Source organism: Marmota marmota, unplaced genomic scaffold (genome assembly GCF_001458135.2).
Source record: "Marmota marmota marmota unplaced genomic scaffold, marMar, whole genome shotgun sequence".
Classification (NCBI taxonomy): Eukaryota; Metazoa; Chordata; class Mammalia; order Rodentia; family Sciuridae; genus Marmota; species Marmota marmota.
In genome coordinates, this window is record NW_025999961.1 from 697,872 (window position 1) to 718,063 (window position 20,192).

The 20,192-nt window shown below is 39.0% G+C and overlaps 1 protein-coding gene across 1 annotated transcript; it reads left to right on the forward strand.

The window, feature by feature from the left end:
• Dab2 (DAB adaptor protein 2) lies at window positions 1-20,192 on the forward strand (the record flags this gene model as incomplete). Its single annotated transcript, XM_048802865.1, has 13 exons — window positions 1-171; window positions 970-1,068; window positions 2,837-2,968; window positions 3,521-3,601; window positions 4,013-4,039; window positions 4,261-4,314; window positions 4,723-4,785; window positions 9,620-10,273; window positions 11,265-11,427; window positions 15,309-15,935; window positions 16,459-16,568; window positions 17,160-17,227; window positions 18,526-20,192. Coding segments are annotated over 12 exons (2,244 nt in total), but the record flags the coding sequence as incomplete, so codon positions are not given.

Sequence of the window (20,192 nt, forward strand, 5' to 3'; positions counted from 1 at the left end):
AATTTCATCTTATATTTTTTTCATTCCTCAGGCTCTGAAAAGACAGATGAGTATCTCTTGGCAAGGTTCAAAGGTGATGGTGTGAAATACAAGGCCAAGCTAATTGGAATTGATGATGTGCCAGATGCACGAGGGGATAAGATGAGCCAAGACTCCATGATGAAACTCAAGGTAAAAGGAGAAGAATGCTTTTATCTTTTTATGTTAAATGACCAGCAAAGAGGATTATTTTCAAAGCTCATGTTTACCTGTATCTCGGTGATTTGAAAATTTTTTAATCCCACCAGTAATCCGGTTGTGTCTAATTTTCTGAGAAACCCTGAGTTATGTCTAATTTTCTGAGAAACCCTGAGTTAGTTGGTCCATTTCAAGCACTGCTCTAGAGACCTGGTTTCATCAAGGATATCAGGGATCTGGATGCCTTTCACTTTGGCTGACTCAGTACTTGAATGAACCAAGCCCAACAGTCTTCTCTCATTCACTGATTATAGAACCTGTGTGCAAGGGTGTGCCTGGTCTGATGTTGTGCAGAGGGTATGGGATACCCTGTTTTTCACCTGGAAAGTGTCCAGAAAAGATTCAGGACCCTACCTAGAAATTGGTGTTCTTTAGTGTTATCCCTGCAGAGTTTTAAATTTTTAAATTCAGTACTATGTCACTATGTAGACCTGATTAAACAGGCAATACTCGTTAGACAATATAAGACTTAGAAGAAGCATCTTTGAAGATCTTCGAGTCCAGTCCCCTTTTCTTTACCAGGAGAACTACAGTGACTTGTTTGAGTTGCCCAGCTAAGAGATGCCTGCTCAATGGTGTTTGACTCCATCCTCTTATCCCAGATGAAAGGCACCTCATCCTTTCATAGCTGGCAAACCAAGTTGGAAACAAAGCTATCTTTTAATTTTTTAATATTAATAGCACTTCAGGATATTTTAAATTTGTTTTTTCTTGTCTTTTCAATCTCATCAGGGCATGGCAGCAGCTGGACGGTCTCAGGGACAACACAAACAAAGGATCTGGGTCAACATTTCCCTTTCTGGGATAAAAATAATTGATGAGAAAACTGGGGTAAGAATTCACATTCGCTGACACCTACCTGAGCACCCGAGTGTGACAAATTATGTGCTGCTTGGATTTCAGCTTCCTTTTTTTTTTTCTTTCTCAAAGTTCTATTAAAAAAAAAAAAGTATTATTTCTCCAGAAATAATAAGCAGAAAACAGAATAGAAGGTGGAGTCAAGATACCCTGTATTGGAATTTATTTTCTATAAGAGATGTGAATCTAAGTCTTTGAACACAGGTGTGCTATAAGTACCACATTATTTGGACCTCAAACATACAGAACTAGATGAACCCTAATTCCCGGTTTGTGATTTTTTTCATGGGTCTATGCAAAGCTCTCATTTGATTTTTAATATATTGATCACATGTGAACTTATCAACTAAACTAAAGCTGAAATATTATTTAAAACACATCTAGCTTTTTTTCCCCACCTGTCTTTTCCCTCACAGAAGTAACCTTCCTTAGTGTGTGTGTGTGAGTGTGTGCGTGTATGTGCGTATGTGTGTGTGTGTGTGGTGTTGCTACTGTTTCCATGACACATGAACAATTGTGCTTGTTTTGTTTTAGTTTTGCTACTGAACAAAAAGCTATCCTATTTCAATTCTTCTGGGATATTTTTTTTCCTATTCAACATAAGATTCATCCACTTAAAATATTGTTTATAGCCCATTTTCGTTGGTGTACAATACTGTATTTGTATTAACACACTGTGGGAAGACCTCTAGTTACTATTCACCCCTTCCTGGAGATGCCCATTGTCTAGTCTGTAAAATCCACCATCACACTCAGAGCTAGGCTCCCTGGTGCATGCTCACCCAGCCTGCTGGGCTCAGATCCTCTGACATTACCATCTCCATCATTATTCTTCAACCCTTCCCCCCACTCCACCCCATGGTACTGGGGATTGAACCCATGACCTTACACTTACACAAGGAAGTGCTCTACCTCTGAAATAAATGTCCAATCTTTTCCTTCAACTCTTAACTCTTGTTTCCTCAAGCCCATCAGAGAATGGAGGCAGGTTTCACTCATGAGCATTCTCTCTCCATCTCTCCTTAAAATATGATCTTTGGGTGATCTTAGGCATTTGGAAACAAGACACATACTGCCATATATAAATATACATGATGAGCCAAATCCTGTTACATTTGCTGGAAAGGGTCAAGGGAAAGAGAAATCCCCTCCCCACCTCTGAATAATGACATAGACCATCTAGGACAAGTCCATGAACAATACTTGATGACAGCACTTGATAACTTCCAGAAAATACAGGGGATCCTTATTCTAATACTATACAGAATGATTCCTTGGCTATTCTGAGGTGTTGTCCAAGGAACCCTGGGGATATAAGTTTGACTTTGAATTGAGAAAGCAGACCTACTTGGGTTGGCTTAAGGGTTACACATTCCCTCTTTCCTTTAGAGGTTCTTGGTATCCTTATCCTCAATCTTTTTTTTTTTTTTTTTTTTTTTTTTTTGCTGTGTGGCATCAAACCTTTGGGATTGAAAGATTCAATTTCATTATTTTAAGAAGGAAAATTCTTCCCACTTTTGTTCTCTGTTCCCACTTCCTTGTGGGCCTTTTCTAGCAAGGATTCATGTAGCTCTAACTTTCTACCTAGAGACTAAAAAGTCTTTATTCAGATGATTTAACCTGTTCATACATGCTGTGTCTGATGCCTAGCAGTGCTGGCCTAGAGATAGATTCTCATATCACTGGGTCACATCCCTAGCCCTAGTTTACTCAATAAATCATTGTTTATGTTTGTTTTCAGGTGATAGAGCATGAACATCCAGTAAATAAGATTTCTTTCATTGCCCGTGATGTGACAGACAACAGGGCGTTTGGTTATGTGTGTGGAGGAGAAGGCCAACATCAGTTTTTTGCCATAAAAACTGGGCAACAGGTAAGCTGTGAACCTTGAGACATCCTTGGGGACTGATCCTCTGTGGAGCAGAGAAGTATCTGTCACAGAGCTAGAAAACTTGCTGGGAATAATGAAATGAATGAGAGTAAAATAATGACCCAGAGTAAAATAATGACCCAGAGCATTAGTATCATTAAAGAGTCTTTGGATTAACAAATAGTCATTGATACCCATGTGGCATGAAGTTTGTGAGAACGGACTTTCTTTTAAAGTCAATGCTGATTTTAGAACAATAGTGAGTTGTTCCCAGAAACCTTGAAGAGACTGTGAAAATAGTCATGGCACCTCTTCTTTTGTGTAAATACTCACTAGCCCTGCTTCCTTTATGTATCTAAGGGTAATGGTGATGTGTAATGGTGGGGTGGAGTGGGGGTGACTCCCTATATATTAGGAGAAGGGAATAGGAGGGTTTTTGTTTGTTTGTTTGTTTGTGTTTTTAAGAAACCAGTACTAAACAGAATTGATGGAGAGGACACAGAAAATATTAAGAATAAAATCCTGATAACAATGTTGTTGTTTTTCTTGCTTTAGGCTGAGCCATTAGTCATTGACCTTAAAGACCTTTTTCAAGTAATCTACAATGTAAAGAAAAAGGAAGAAGAGAAGAAAAAGGCAAGTCCTACTTAAGACAGGCTTCTTGGAATTTGTAACCACATTCAGGATCATGTTTAATGTACTATGTACATAGGACCTATCTGTAGATGGGCTTCTATAGGACTCTTCAAAGCATAGAACTTATGTTCTTCCCACTAAGGCAATGGGTGAATTTTATAGACAGGTATTTCTGATTTCCAATCCCTACAAGTTTCATATTGGTCACAGGAATCACACAGGACAACCTAGGTCAAATCTAGTTCTTCAATTTAAATCTAGTACCTCAGTAATTTCTATAAGAGGGGATATAGGTAAAATAGGCAAGACTTAATTGCCTTATGCTCATGAGCCTGAAAGTATATCTGTTCTTTTATTTAACTCTTCTTAACCACAAATACTAAGGTCACTGAATTTCTATCTTTTTTTCAGGCAGAAGAAGCCAACAAAGCCATAGAGGTAAAGAGAATTGCCACCTCTTATGAATTGTGCATAAGCCCTTGTTTGCTCCTTGCCCCTAATCCTCTCCCTTTCTACCTTATTACTGTGCATTTGTGACTTCTTGGTCACGGAAAACATATAGTTAAATGATCAGTGCCAAAGTCATAACTGCATAATAAGCCAATAAAGTAAGAGGAAAACTCATCAATTAAACCCTTAACTATTTCCCATTTTTTCAGAATGGGAGTGAGACCTTAATGAATCTTGATGATCAAGGGACCAAACTGAAATTGGTATGTATGTGATAATTTATGATTCTTACTCACCTGAACATGGGTTCTCCTTCCTATAGATGTTGCTAATACCAGTTCTGAATTGGATCTGTATGAAAATCCAATCACAACTCTTTTTGTAAACATTAGTGTAACATTTATGTCAATATACAATATAATCATTTTAGTAGACCACCTTAATCTAATCCAAATACTTTTTAAAGAGTGTGGACCAGATGTATTTGTTTGGGGACATGTCTACACTTCCTGACCTAAATAATATAATCTCAAATATGTGTGAGTTAAATGAAAATCAAATTGTAACAACTATTTTCCTAAATCTTAGTTTAGGAGACAGACTATTACAACACTATACAAAGTAATCTTTTTAGTAGACACATGTGAATCTAATCCAAATACTTTTTTAAGGGTGTGGACCAGATGGATTTGTTTGGGGACATGTCTACACCTCCTGACCTAAATAGTCCAACAGTAAGTGTTTGTTTTTAAATTTGCAATGTAATGGAAATAACATCTCTAATTCAAATTGGTAATTTACCAGAAATATTGAGCATCTTCATTGAAACTAAAAAGGTGATGACTGATTTTTTTTCCACACAAAGTGTAAGAGACTATTAAAATTTGAATTTTAAGTCACCGTGGGAACCTATCAGCACTAATTCGTATGTTAACATTGCTTAAAGGTTCAATTGAAGGAGCAGGAGGTCAGGCAATAAAACCCTTCTTGGTACGACACAGGATCAGAAGGAGAAGCTGAATATAATCCTTGGCTTAACCCTACTTGAAGGAAGTCTGTCTATTAGATGATTAATCATGAAGCTTGCTGGCCTTTCATCCACTCTTTTCAGTTGCAATGTAGCAGCAAAAGCTTGTTGTGATGTAAGAATTCAAGTAAACAAGAGGCTCAGTGATGTTCAACCAAAAAATGTCCTTTTTAGAAAATTGCTCCCTTTTTTATAGAACATTATGGTATGTAAGTCTTCTCAACATTAATCAATATATATCAACCATTTAGATATGTACCAAATGTTATAGATAAGAAAATGATGATTCAACAAAAAACGTTATGTACCCAATAAAGAGGTGCAGAACCAAGACTTAAGCCCTGGTCTTCAGAACTTCTAAAACAGATCTCAAATAAAATGACTGATGCAACTTCAAATGACTTCTAGCAACTTACATTGTTTATGTAACTTCTTGAGTACTTGCTCTTTGCGAGGCACTGCAGTAAGTAAAATGCACAGTACCATAAAATGTGCTGTCTAACAGGGAGACCAACATTAAAAAATGAAGCACAAAGCATATTAACTGATGTTAATTACAGGGTATTTATCCAATTTAGAGGTTCAAGTACTGCTTCTGAGGAAGGGAGATTCTAGACTTGAATATGAAGAAAGAGAAGGCAATAACTGGACAAGCAGAATTAGTCTAGAATGATGAGAAAAATTATCTAGCTAGGATTTTCTCATGTGAAGAAATTATCAGAGAGGTCTACAAAATGAAGGCCATTTGTAATTAAGGGTGACAAGTTAAAATAATAAAATACCATCAAGCAGTTGGTGGGAGATTGGGTAAGATTCTAACTTCCCAAGTATTGCAGAGAATTCCAGGCCTGAGAAACCTCACTCCATAAGCACCCAAGTGAGATGAGTATGGGAGCAGGGCCTTCGTGCACTCCTCTCTGCCCTCACCATGTAAGAATCTCACTGCACCATAGCATCTTAAGGACTCTCTGAAGCCTGCAATGGAGAAATCCACTTAATGTCTTTTTAAGTCATTTTCCTGACTCACTTGTCTATAGAGCCCTTCATTCTTTATAACATTTATTCCTGTTCTACAGATAATCTTTTTTAAATCCTAAGCTAGCTGACCCTGAAAGGTCTTTCATAGCTCTGAGATCCTTTGGATTCCTAAACAACTTTGCTCTTTCCACTATTAGTAGTCCCCTCCCCAAAGGAAATTGATACTTGTGCAACCTACTTTTCAAGTGTAACTCTCAAATAAGATATTGAAAGAGAGTAGAACACTCAAGATATGATGTGGAATTGCAGAGGAAGAGGCAAGAAAGCACTTACTGTTGAATCTACTTTGGTAGACTTCTGGAACATTCTGCAAAGGGAAATGAAAAACAACATGGATGATCCTGCGTCTCATTAGACTTCTTACATTCTAAGAACTTTTCATTTGTAGAAATTCAAGTTTTAGTTAAACTAGCAACAAATTAAAATAATAAAATACCATCAAAATAGATGGTAGCTAATAAGTAAGAGAAAGCTAACCCCTGTTAGTTTTCTAACAGGGCTAACATTCTGGTTAAACTTTGACATGCTCTTACATATTGACTCTGTATTTATAGGTCACAGATTTATCTGTACTTGGTAAAACCAGCATATTCAAAAAATATTTAACTCTTAACAATTGCTCTGGATGATGTGTACTGAAAAAGAAATCTAAGTCACCTAGACTTTATTAGTGGTTAGAGGTGACTGGAGCTCTCTGCAGTTTGTTCATATTGCAAACTAAGCATCATCCCTTAGGAAATACTTCCATTTTTTTTTTTTTTTAAAGAAAAGCACTTGAGCATTATGCTTTCATACTATTTGAAAAAGAGAGAGCAGAGGAGGCAGGGGAGGAAGTTCATGTTTGTTAACTTTAAAATTTTTCCATGTGAAAGCCCAGGTGGGGGCTGGGGATATAGCTCAGCTGGTAGAGTGCTTGCCCTGCGTGCACGAGGCCTTGGGTTTGATCCCCAGCACTACAAACACACACACACACACACACACACACACACACACGTAGTATGAGATAAACCAGGCATGATGCACCATCAAGGAGATTAAATATGGGTACAAGGGATAGGATCGGGGTGCAACATTCTGGTATCACTTATACACTTGTGTACACTCCTAAGGTGCTCTGGGGAAGACAGGGGTAAAACCGAAATATAAAGATCAATGGGAAAAGAATCTGAATTTAAGTTGGGTCGTTAAAGCATGTAAGGAAAATGTGTTGGGCCAGAATCAAATTGGGTCTTACTATGGATCATCTTGAAAATTGGTCTAAGGAAGTATGTTTTAATACAGATGAGGCAGGATACCACCAAAAGCTTATAGTAGGGAAGCCCTCAATTTGGCAATCTGGTGTGATAGGTGAGATTAGCGACCTGGAGGAGAGCTGTGGAACTCATTTTAAAAACTGGTCTTGGTGCAGACACCCGACTGTCTGCCCACCTGCTTATAGCTCCTTAAGAATAGGGACTGTAATTCACTTCAGAGATCCAGGCCTGTCTCAGATGCTCCCACGGTGGCCAGGTGGATGGAGGGCTGACAGTCCAACATAGCATGAATGAAGCTCTGAGAAGGGATGGATCACAAATAGTCCACTCATAGGTTGTGGTCTGGTAACTGGACTAGACTCTCAATCTTGGATTAACAGCAAACCCAACCCTGAGGCGAGCTTTATACATTTTACTTGTAGGGTGACTATTCAGAAGTCTAACATTGTGGCTCCCGATTGGTGTCCTAAGAACTTCTTCTGAAGTAATAATTGAAAATGAGAACTCTACCGGCTGTGAACACCAACTGTCCTCACCTAGAGGTGGCTCATAATGAATGAATATTGAAATCACAAGCTTCTGAAATACATTTTATCCTCCCTTTTGATTGTTTACAGATCCTTTCATTAAGAAGTCTTCCAATCCATTTCTTTGATTAAATTTTATATTAAATTACAAGCTCTTTCTTGTGACAAATTCTTCTAGTTACAAAGAGGGAAAATATGGCTTTTAGAAATAGTGTTTTTACACCTACAGTAAAGGGAACCAAAAGATAAATACCATCTAGTTCTAATTTTGCTGTCTTTTCTATGGCCACAAAGTAACATCTCAACTGGTAAAAATGTGTTCTTTTCTCTAAAAGCCAAGGAGACATTCTTGAGCCTTTTTTGCTCTTACTAGTTTGAGAAATTAATATTTCCTTAAAGTTGTTATTGTCCCAATGGTCAAAATATTTAGTACTCTCCCCAAGGTAATGCTAAATGTCAACTCTAACTTGCTCTTCAGCTGGGCAAGTTTATTGTTTATGATCTTCTATGGCTAGCATAGTTAAGAATTTAAAAGCTGAAATCAGTCAGAAATAAGGGCTGTTAAACTGAGACCCCTATCCCAAGGTGAATCATAATTACTTATGTAATTAGCTGGAATAAAGAGATGTCAAATTCATCATATTTGCGCTTTTATGTTGAGAAAACATTTATATAACAGCAGAGAAACCAAATAAAATCAACATACCAGAAAAAGAATTGAGCGAAAATAGAATTAGGCATTCTATTGTCTTCTAGATTAAGTCTTATATCTACATCTCTAACTCATGCAAAAGCAAAACATTAATTGTTCTTGCACTCAATAGATGAGATTACTGCCATCACACAGACAACTGGAAGCCATGTTCTGAAAAAAAAAATGTATAAATACTAGAGGTTAATATATGATACATGAGATGAAACCAGTATTTTGAGTGTAACTTTCACAGAAGGACATACATCAGTAAGAGTGTGTACAGGGAAGAGACTAGGGTGGTGTGAAAGAGGGGCCCACCTTGACTGGCATCTTCAATAAGGGCCTTCAGTATTTAAAGAGGCAGAACAATTGGCTGTGATAGTAAAGGAACCACCTCTCTCCAATTATAGGGAAATGGACCAATTATAGGGAAATGCATTAGATTGCAAACTTGGTCATAACCAGGACTATAAAACATGAATGCATTAACCAGTGAATTCACTTATTTGGAGATGTGATGCTAATGACTCTGGAGGTACAATAGATAAGACCATGTATACATCAGGTAAGAATCTGGGCCAGGTTTATGAAGTTACTTCTGACACTTAGGCTCAGCATATTCAGGTAATCGTTTAGAGTGACACAATCAATACTCTTTAAGACACCAAGTTAGGCATGAATTGAAACAATGCTGGAAATGAACTCAGCCCAGCTGTGGGTATGAACTAAGTTGAGCAGACACATGAACTAAGCAACCGTAAGCTCTCACTTCATGAAGGGCCAAAAAAGTTGAGGCATAGAGAAAAGGGACTGGGGTGAGAGAGGGGCAGGGAAACAACCCCCCCCCCTCAGTGCACAGCTAATAAACACTTTCTAGGAGTTAATGGGAGGAGATCATAGTCAACCAGTTTATGGAGACCAAATTCGAATGGGAATTTTGATAGTCCTTGTCATTTTATGTAGTTTTCTCGTTTGAAGTATTAACATGGACTAACACATGTTCTTTTTTTTTCTTTCCAAATGTGATAGGAAAGCAAAGATATCCTGTTAGTGGATCTAAACTCTGAAATCGACACCAATCAGAATTCTTTAAGAGAAAATCCGTTCTTAACAAATGGCATCACCTCCTGCTCTCTTCCTCGACCAAAGCCTCAGGCATCCTTCTTGCCTGAAAATGCCTTTTCTGCCAATCTCAACTTCTTTCCCACCCCCAATCCTGATCCTTTCCGTGATGATCCTTTTGCACAACCAGACCAATCGACACCCTCTTCGTTTGATTCTCTCAAATCTCCAGATCAGAAGAAAGAGAATTTGAGTAGCTTGTCTACTCCACTGAGTAATGGGCCCTTGAATGGTGATGTTGATTACTTTGGTCAGCAATTTGACCAAATCTCTAACCGGACTGGCAAACAGGAAGCTCAGGCAGGCCCATGGCCCTTTTCAAGTACGCAAACCCAGCCAGCGGTGAGAACTCAAAATGGGGTATCTGAAAGAGAACAGAACAGCTTCCATATCAAATCTTCCCCAAACCCTTTCGTGGGAAGCCCTCCCAAAGGACTCTCTGTACCGAATGGCGTAAAACAGGACTTGGAAAGCTCTGTCCAGTCCTCAGCACATGACTCCATAGCCATTATCCCACCTCCACAAAGTACCAAACCAGGAAGAGGCAGAAGGACTGCTAAGGTGAATTGTCTTCTCCACATAGCCATTAGCAGAATGCATGTTCGGTACCAGAGGGTGGTGTGATGCAAGTGCTTTCCTGCTGTCTTGTAGTTTCCTGTGTGGCTGTAAACTAGAAGGTGGGATAAGGCACATCGATCGGTTCTCCAGGAATGCTTTCCTCTAATCGCCAGTCTTTCTAAGCTTCTCAGCAGTGTTTGTCACACCCTGCCTTCCGTTTGCATGTCTTGTCTCTTAACACTAAAACTAAACACAAGTTTTTCCATTTTTTAATGCTGCTATGCTTCTATACCTCTGGTAAGTTTGATCGTCATGTTCTGGGATGGGAGGGCAAGAGTCCTCGTGACTCCCTTTGTTTCTTCCCCACACTAACACCTGCCCTGCACACCCAGCCTATTGCATTTATGTCCACGGTGGTGGGATAAAATTTTCAAGCTTGTCTCCTCTTTTAAACATTGGTTTCCTAACCCATTTTCTAGAAGAAACTTAAGTATGTACTATTCCCAGCACCATTAAGCAGTTTCATTCAGTAGCAATTGAAAATGTAGTTTCTTTTTGAAACTCTCATAGGAATATGTAGGTTTGCATAATAATTAAGACTTTCTCATCTCTATGTAGGCTGATTTAAATGCAAGAGAATGATCATGGTTTTTTAGGATGCTTAATTGGAGTTTGTCCTTTCTTTTCCCAGCTTTAAGCTTCTAGCCAAGGAGCACAAAGTGATACAAATGTATACATGAGTAAAATGTTTCATTTCACAAATCCTACATTGTATCAGTCACTAAACCTCAAGAGTCAGTCCACTGCAGCCATTTGTATCTTTTATCCCCCCACCCCCATTATTTTTTGTTTTGTTTTATTTGGTTTTTAATCAGTAATAGGAAAACATTTTTTTTTTCTGTGGATCTCAAATTTGGGGTGAAGAATAAAAGACATAGCAGAGATGTATTTCTCTGATGCTGAATAATTCTTCTTCCTCCTCCCTCCCTGTCAGTCTTCAGCAAATGACTTGCTTGCATCAGACATCTTTGATCCTCCGGTCTCAGAACCTCCAGGCCAGACGTCACCCACAGGACAATCTGCAGCCCCACAGACCAACCCTCTGGACCTCTTCAAAACAAGCTCTCCTGCCCCAGTGGGGCCCCTTGCCGGTCTAGGTAGGTGCCTAGAGATAGAGTTAGGTATGGCTCTGTCACTGTCACTCATAAAATAAATGCACAGAAGGAAGGACCTTCCTGTCCATACAGGGTTCCATGGATAAAAGATTAGACTGCCTAGGCAGCCCTTCTCCCACTTTTACTCCTGTGCCACCCACTCCCAGTTGATACTCTTGTCTTATAACGGAAATGTGGCTTCTGAAGTTGGCATGTGATAAGAAATCCATTTTCAGTATTGCATGTACCTGAATTAATTTGCAATGGCTCACGGAAGACAGTTGTGAGAGACTGTGATGCTCAGATCAGCTTCAGTGATACAGAGGAGAAGAGATGCAAGAGCCTTGCCTGTCTGCCATCTGTGTCGATTGTGTTGGAAAAATAGTAACGTGCATGTCTTCCATGTTACATTCCATAACAGATTGCAGACCTCTTAATGCCTGCATCCCCTTTTAAAACATTATGTGCCCCAGGAGAGATGTTAAGTCTGAAGTAGTCATATAATCAAAGGCCAGGTTCTGGGCTAGGCTCTACTCCTAAGCATATATCCTGATCTGTCTTGGAATACTTCCACCTTGCTAATATTTTGCTAGCCAAGTGTCATAATAGTCAGAGGTAAATAGTGGATAGCTGAAGTTGGAAGGAGAACAGCTACAGAAGAGGTAGAATTTTATCAGATTCTTAGGCCATGCTGGTGCCATTGTTCATAAAAGTATCCTTGGCTCTTATGAGCCACCAGGCCTCTCTGCTACAGGATGATGCAAAAACACTGGATGAGATCTGGTCCCGCTACTTTTTATCCATAGCCTCCAGCTCTTTCAGATTCCACGGTACAATTTTCAGAAACCTCAACAATAGTCTTTGCTTTCCTGCTGGGGTCTCTGTTTTTCTGTTTCTTGGCACCTCTACAAACAGCAAATAGTCTGGCTTGGGAGGTGGTGGGGGACCATAAATGAAGAAGAACTCTCCTTCTCCTTTGATAAATTTGACCAGGATCTTGGCTTTCTCTGCCTCCTGCAGAATCAGTCACCAAGATCTCCTCTATCCCCGCCCCCACTCTCTCTGTTTCTCTCTCCCCCCTATTTTCCTGACTGAAAAGGAAAATATTTTAGATATACCACAGTAAATCTGTTTAATCATATCTGGAGGGGGATTGCAAGAAAGAAGATAGTGAGTGGCTGAAATCCATGTGAGTATAAGAAGCCAATGTGTTCCAGGTCTGTCTCTGCTTGGTATTTACACCATCAAGAGGCTCTCCCTAAACACTTTGTGTCTCTGGGGGTCTTCCCCTTTCTCTTTTGCTCTTTTTCCTACACCCTCAAGTGGAGTAGGTAGGTGTTTGTCTCTTGCAGGAAGGCAGAGAACTTGCATGCAGTGCTGTGACTAGATCACATTCCAGGACTTTGTAGTCTAATATCAATGCCCTGAAGATTTTTTACAGCCAATATTTAACAAGTCAGCCTGAAAATACAGCTGGACCCTATAACTGTTAATTTATTCAGACGAAGTGAAGCTTTTTGGCTAGTTGCCCCTGTTGAGGCCTTGGGGTATACAACTGCAGAATACTGATGATTCTTCCAAGTTTGGACATGGAACTCAAACTGAGCTCTACAGTATAGCCCCTGTCCACCAGCAGGGATACTCCGCCAAACCATGGAAGGTTGTAGGTCTGGCTTCCGCTAGACCCAGCTGGGGGACTGTCTCCCCTGGAGCTGGGGGTGGGGAGAGGGCATTATGCAAAGCTGAGCCCTCTGCTTTGACTTGCTGCCCTGTGTTTTGATCTAGCTTCAGAAGGTAATAAAATCAGTGCTTCATGCCCACACACCCTTTCTCTTTAGTTCTTGTCCCTACTTTCTCCAGCTGGGCCATAAATGTTTCCGAAACACAATTGTGTACAATCTGGTGGGTGGAAATGAAGGCTGGCATAAGCATACCCTGGGAGAGCCTTTAATTCCTGGCAAATATCATATTTCTCTCTTTTATAAACACCATTCCCACTGACATGATCTATGACCAAAGCCATGAGTTTTTCTAAGGAATGGGAAGTGGTTCAACATCAAAGATGATAAAATTTGACTTCCTTTTTCTTTTACATCTAATTGGTGGATACTATTAGTGAGGGACTCTGGCTTCCTTTAATGAAATTTCAATACATTTCTTCTAAAACAATGGCAATTATTGTTCAAACTAAATCTGCTTTTAGGGCCTATGTTATAGAATCTAAGAGAACCTGTCCATTGATTTGTTATAAAGTCTAACTTATGTGTCAGTTAGATTAGAATTTGAATTAATATACCATTTAGGAAATAACAACAACAAAAAGTCCTGTACCTTCCTGTGAATGAGGCAGAGTGAGAGGATAGGGTATTGGGTTTGGAACCCGTGTGCCTGAACCTTGTCCCTATGGTCACAGACTGTGACCACCCCAATTTTAATTGTTTTTTTTATCCTTGAAAATAAGAATATTGATTCTTTATCCAATTTTAATTGTATTCTTTATCCTTGAAAATAAGAACATTGATTAAGTGAAGGAACCTCTTCTGAAACCTGCCACTCTGTGAGAACAATGAATTTATTTCTGGCCAGATGGCCACATTCCTAGGCATAGAAGATGCAAATACTAAGAAGATTTAAGTGAGAATATCTGGCTACATCACCCCCAAAATAACATTCTTTTAAAGCATATATCACTCTGGAAGGAAAAGTATTCCTCGCCCAAGTTTAATGGCCTTTTCTTAGTTGGATTAGAAAATTCATAGGTAAAGAATGCTATTCTCCGAACCTCAAAGCAAATAGGTTTCAAAAGCAGAACATCAGCATCATTCATGAAAAAGTATGAGGCTGAATTGAGAGTGTTTTTCAGTGGTGACAGTTAGACTTATTCATTACTATACTTGGCCAGAGGCAGAAAAGAAAATGCCCTGTATATTAGAACAAGATGCAGGAATAAGTCTCTCAAGAGACAGTGAAATTTAAGAGATTTGGATTTTTGTGATTTAAGTAATTCCCAATGACCTCCGCAAGGATGCAAGCAAAGGAGCCATTGACCCAAGATCATGTGCCCTGACACAGGCCATTCCTTACCAGGGAAGCATTTTGTTTCCTGTTGTCTTCTCTCCTCCCTTTCTCACTTAAATAGTCTGTTCTAAAGTCTGGCAAGGTTTAGTGAGTGGCACATGGCAGGAAACACTTTTATTTGAAACAGCTTTCCTAGGGTAATAGCTTTTCCTCCATCTTTACATATAAAAGTCTAAAACTATCTTGGCATCAGCTAAATTTTATCTTCCCTTTATATAGCTGTGTCAACTTTGGCAGCAATAAAAAGCAAGGAAACTTTGAAATGGTTTCTTCAGGATGAACGCACGTTGGGGCCTTATGCACATACGTGATAGCTGGTTTCCATAAGTCTCCAGACAAAAACCAGCTGCTCAATGCAAAGGTCAAATTGATGACTCAGAGAGTCCAATGGATTATCTTAAATAACTATTTCATAATCAATGTGGTTTGTGAACACAAATTATGTTCACTCAACAAATTAGTTCCTGCTATTGACAGGCTCTGATCTAGTTGTTTCAGATATATCAGTTTATTTATGATTAGTACTTGTGGATTGTATTATCCTTCTAATGAGGAAGGTAAAAAACATAGTGGAAAGACCATGTAAACCTAAAAATGCAACCAGCACTCAAATGCTAGTTATGCTGTATTAGCTAGTTAACCTTCAGAGTAATTTAATCTTTATTTCCATGCTAGCTTCAAGGCTTAATGAAGGTATTTGCCCTGGGGATGCTCTATAAATGCTCCCTGGAGAGTCGTGCTTTTTAAATTCAGGAATCCTCTCCAGGCTTGACTCCTGAGGAGTATTTTTCCCCCTCTTCTCTCAGGTGGTGTGCCAGTCACACCTGCCCAGGCGGGACCATGGAACCCCTCGGTGGTCTTCAATCAGTCTACGTCAATGATCCCAGGAGCCATGATAGGTGGCCAACCTACAGGTTTCAGCCAGCCAATGGTTTTTGGTGCAAGCCCAGCGGTTCAAAGTTGGACCCAGCCTTCATCCTTCAGGGCCTCAAATACCCCTCCAGCCCCTGCCGTCTGGGGCTCTTCTACAGCTGTGGCACCCAACAGTTGGTCCTCAACAAGCCCTTTGGGGAATCCTTTTCAGAGCAATATTTTTCCTCCTGCTATGTCTGCTCAGTCCTCCTCTATGCTGTCCTCTCCCCTGGTCACTCCTCCTCAGCCACCTCCTAGAACAGGCCCTCCAAAGGACATTCCTAGTGATGCCTTCACTGCCTTAGACCCACTTGGAGATAAAGAAGTCAAGGAAGTGAAAGAAATGTTTAAGGACTTCCAACTGCGGCAGCCACCTGCTGTGCCCGCTAGGAAGGGAGAGCAGCCTTCCTCTGGGACTTCAAGTGCCTTCTCTAGTTATTTCAACAATAAAGTTGGCATTCCTCAGGAGAATGCAGACCATGATGATTTTGATGCAAATCAACTATTGAACAAGATCAATGGTAAGCTACTCATCTCTCTGCCTTCTGTACCTATAAGGGTTCCCCAGGTCACTCAGAAGAGACCTCCCCCACCCATCAGTAGTCCTACTCTGGCTTCTTTTGATATTCAATGGTTATGGAGATTGATTGATTGATTGATTGATTGATTTTTGAGCCAATCATTTAGCTAGGAAGATTCTAAGGGATAGTATAATGCTGCCCTCTAGTGACAATTCTTAGAAGACCTGCCAAGAGCTATCAAAATGCAATGGATTGTGGAATTTGGAGGACTGTATGTATAATAAAGCCTCATCAATATTCCAGGGCCTTCAACAAGGGAATTACAAAATCTCTTCCACCTCAGATAATACACATAGCTTTCTCTTATGATAAGGGTGAATTTCCTTTAGTAATCATTGCGAGGTGGTGATTTTTAATCCACTGATGTAAATTTCAGAAGTATGGAACTAAATTTCAGAGATAGTAACTGTGGAGGCTGTGTGTTATATTTGTCTACTGACTGCTTGGATTTTTCACCTTCTAGAACCACCAAAGCCATCTCCTAGACAGGGTACCCTGCCAGTTACCAAATCTGCTAACAATGCATTTGAGAACCCTTTCTCTAAGGATCCCTTCAGTTCATCACAACCCTCTGTAAGTATCAATTCCTAAAAGTCATTGCTCCAAAGTTTAAGTAACATTAAGCTACAGCCTCCAAAATTAATTATGTATAATAATACATAATAGCTTTTTGGTGATAAAACCTGTTTCACTAAGACTTAATTCTGAGAACTATTGCAGATAACCATCTATTCAGGCTGGGGTAAGACTACTTTTACAGGAACTACTTAGAAACTATTATATAGAGAACATCCTTCATGTTTCATTCAGTCTAGCTTCTGAAAGGATTTGGGGAGAAAATCAAAGTACTATTTTTAAAACTTTTTAAAAATTTAAAATCTTTATTTCCTACCCGTGGTTTTATAGCTCATAAAATAATACTTCCCATTGAGGGAAGCAAATGTAATTTACCTGAGTCTTAATTATTAATAGATAACATATATTAACCCTCTATAAGCAGAGGGGCACAAAATCATTGTAAACTGTACAATGTCTGATTGGTATATGACCTAAGTGATTTCTAAAGGAATTTAAGAAATCTTATGATAAGTTTTGTTTATTTATTTATTTATTTTGTCTTATAACTATAATTGTATTTGTGGCCTGGATGGTTTTTCTCCTTAGGTGGCTTCTCAACCCAAATGTTCTGATGTACATAGGGATCCTTTTGGAAATCCTTTTGCTTAACTTATGTAAGTAGAAAATGGCTATTTAAGTTTATCATGGTGAGGATTGGGGAACAGTGAGAGAGGATGACATTGGAAACAAAGGGTGTGATTTTGATTTTAAAGTTAGGAAGAGTTTAATATTTGTAATTTAGAAATACTAGACATGGAAAGCTATAGGTTGCTAATTCAATAATGATAGACTTGGAAGTTGAGAGCAAAATTCTAAAAAATCATAATATAATTATGGGAAATGGATTTCTATTTCACCTCATAGTTTTGATATTTCAGTTCTGTATGTAAAACTTAATATAATATATATTTGGGGTTTTCTAGGGTTTTGTTTTTTTTTTTTACATTCATATTGAAGTGATCACAAAGTATCCTAGTAATAACTTTTTTTCCTCTAATCTTCAAGTTCTAATGACTTTCTGAAGTCAACAAACAAGTCTTCTAAACAGATACCATTTCTTTCTTTGTGACAATCTTGATCAGCCTGCAGTGTAGTCTGATGGGAGTAACTGTGAAAGCAGTGACAGCTGTTAATATCACCTTCAGATGCAGTGAAAGAGGAAATGAGTGAGAAAGTGGATTCGTCTTCTCCAGTGGATTTTATTGTAGACAAATGTTAGGAATAACTACCTGCAACCAAATCCCTGAGAGGACTCAATGTAACCTACTATTTTTTCAATAGTAAATGGCAGAAACTGGGTTCTGATCTTGAAAGATTGAAGGTAGGAGGGAAAAGGACATGTATCTCCATTTTAGAGAAGGTAGGGTAAAACTGGTAGGGATAAAACAATATAAAGAATGAAGGGGAAACAAACAGGGCCACTAAACTATGTCTTGATCCATCTATAATTAGATTACGTTCAATAGATAATATCTTAAATGTGATGTCAACAATAGGATTAAGTTAACAGTACTCTTCCCTCATCCCTGCTTACCCACAGGATATTCTCCAATACCTCCAGGTGGATGCCTGGAATCATGGAGAACACCAAATCCTATGTATATTATGTGCTTTCCTCTACATGCACACCTATGATGAAGTTTAATTGATTAAAGGCACAATTAGTGATTAACAGGGATAATAATAACAACCTGTTAAATTAGCAGAGTCCATGGGGAGAATGGTCATAGGAGAAAATATCAGATGTTGTTGAGCACTGATGTTAATCATGTCATCACATGTTCTGTATTTACTCTCTTATTCCATCCTCACATCAGCCCTAGGAGATGCAACGACTTTATATTTATTACATGATTTTCAATCCAAAATTTCTAATTGCAAGGTTTTTTTTTTCTTCTCCATATTTCTTTAGGAACTTGGAATGCTGACTATCCAGAGGAACATAAAGGTTGGCCTTCGTAGTCAAGGACAAAGCTAATAGCCAGATGCGTCCTGACTTCTGTCCTTGTCCCAGCTTTGATGGATTATCTGTTGCCTTTATTTCTCATTGCCTCTTCCACTTGTAAAATGCCTTTCACTTTCTGTCTAGGCTAAAGCTAAACTGAATCTATGGCTTTAAGTAAATTAAGTTCCCAAACTCTATAGTTTAAATGTAAATGAAGTAGTTTCCCTACTGAGTCCTTGCCTATCGTGATCCTAGAACCTTCCAGGACATTCTACTTTCTTCACTCTGGTTGGGAGATGCAGCCACCACACTCCCTCATATCACACCCTGTTTTCAGTAAATTTCCAAGTCCTTGCTGCACAAAGTAATTAGGGGGTTCTATAACCTAAAGATTCTAGTAGGACAAGGCCCTTGTTTCAGACCATCTCTTACAGAGAATTTTTAAAATAAAATGAAAGCAAGTCCAACTCCTCCTTATATACCTAAGGATCTTTTTTTAAAGATAATAGTTTCTCTTCATTCTAAAGATCAGGTTCTCCAAGGCCAAGATTGTATTTTTCCTAATCTCCTGTTAGCTATTGCAGACGAGGGGGAAATATAATTAACCTCTCTTTGCCTTCTTTCTCTGATTGTCTTTCATGTCTATTTTTTTCCTGGCTTCATGTACCATTACTTCCCTTTTGCAAGCAAAGACTTTAATGGGCAAAAAAGAAAGAAAGAATGATTCACAGATCTGGGGCCTGTGTTTCTCCTCGGTAATTGCTAGTCCCAGAAAGTAGAATTGCAAATAGTTATAACCTGTATCCTTCCTGTGGACGGGGCAACCCTCCTCTTGAGCTGACATTCCAGAAGAGCAGTTAACGTGGAAGAGAAATTGATCTCAACTCAGCAGTGAAGGACAGTATTCTGAAGAGCAGTAACTGTGTCAGACACACTGGGTTCTTACTGGGGGCCATGCTAGGCCTTCATCACGTAACTGGAAAACTTTCTTGAAGCCACAATCTCTTTGTTAGTAGGAAGATAAATAGCAGGGGAAAAGGTGATGGACAAGTATTGGGGGTTATCATCAAAAATCTAATGTCTGCAATTTTTTTTCCTCCTCATAACCTTGGAAAATTTCCCAGTTCATTTTCAGTCCTATTGTTAGCACAGTTCTGAAGGGTCTGTTCTTGCCAAAACAAGATTTATGTTGGATTTTTTAAATGTTATCTCTTGGACCTTAATGCTCAGGTTTTTGTGGGTCCTACTCGACCACATACAATGTTACCTTAGGTGGAAGAAGAGGACACCTGATCAGGATCTAAGCAACACGGTGGCCTTGTGAGCTTCTGTTGATTAGCCCCAAGTAGTCCAGCTGAAGTCCTGTGGTTTTATGTTTAATGGTAATAGCTGATTATATATGGCATAAATCTCTGTCCGGCTTCCTACTGAGTCATATAAACACAGACTTGAAATAGTACTTTAAAAGTCCAAATACCTAAACATGCTAAACTGGAGATAACTAGGTAGTTGAATTTTTTTGAAAATGATGATCAGCCACACAACTGTTCTGTACATACCTGTTTTCTTGTGCACTTTTCTGTATGCAAATAAAGCTATAAATGTACTCATTTCAATAAACTGGAATGGCAAAA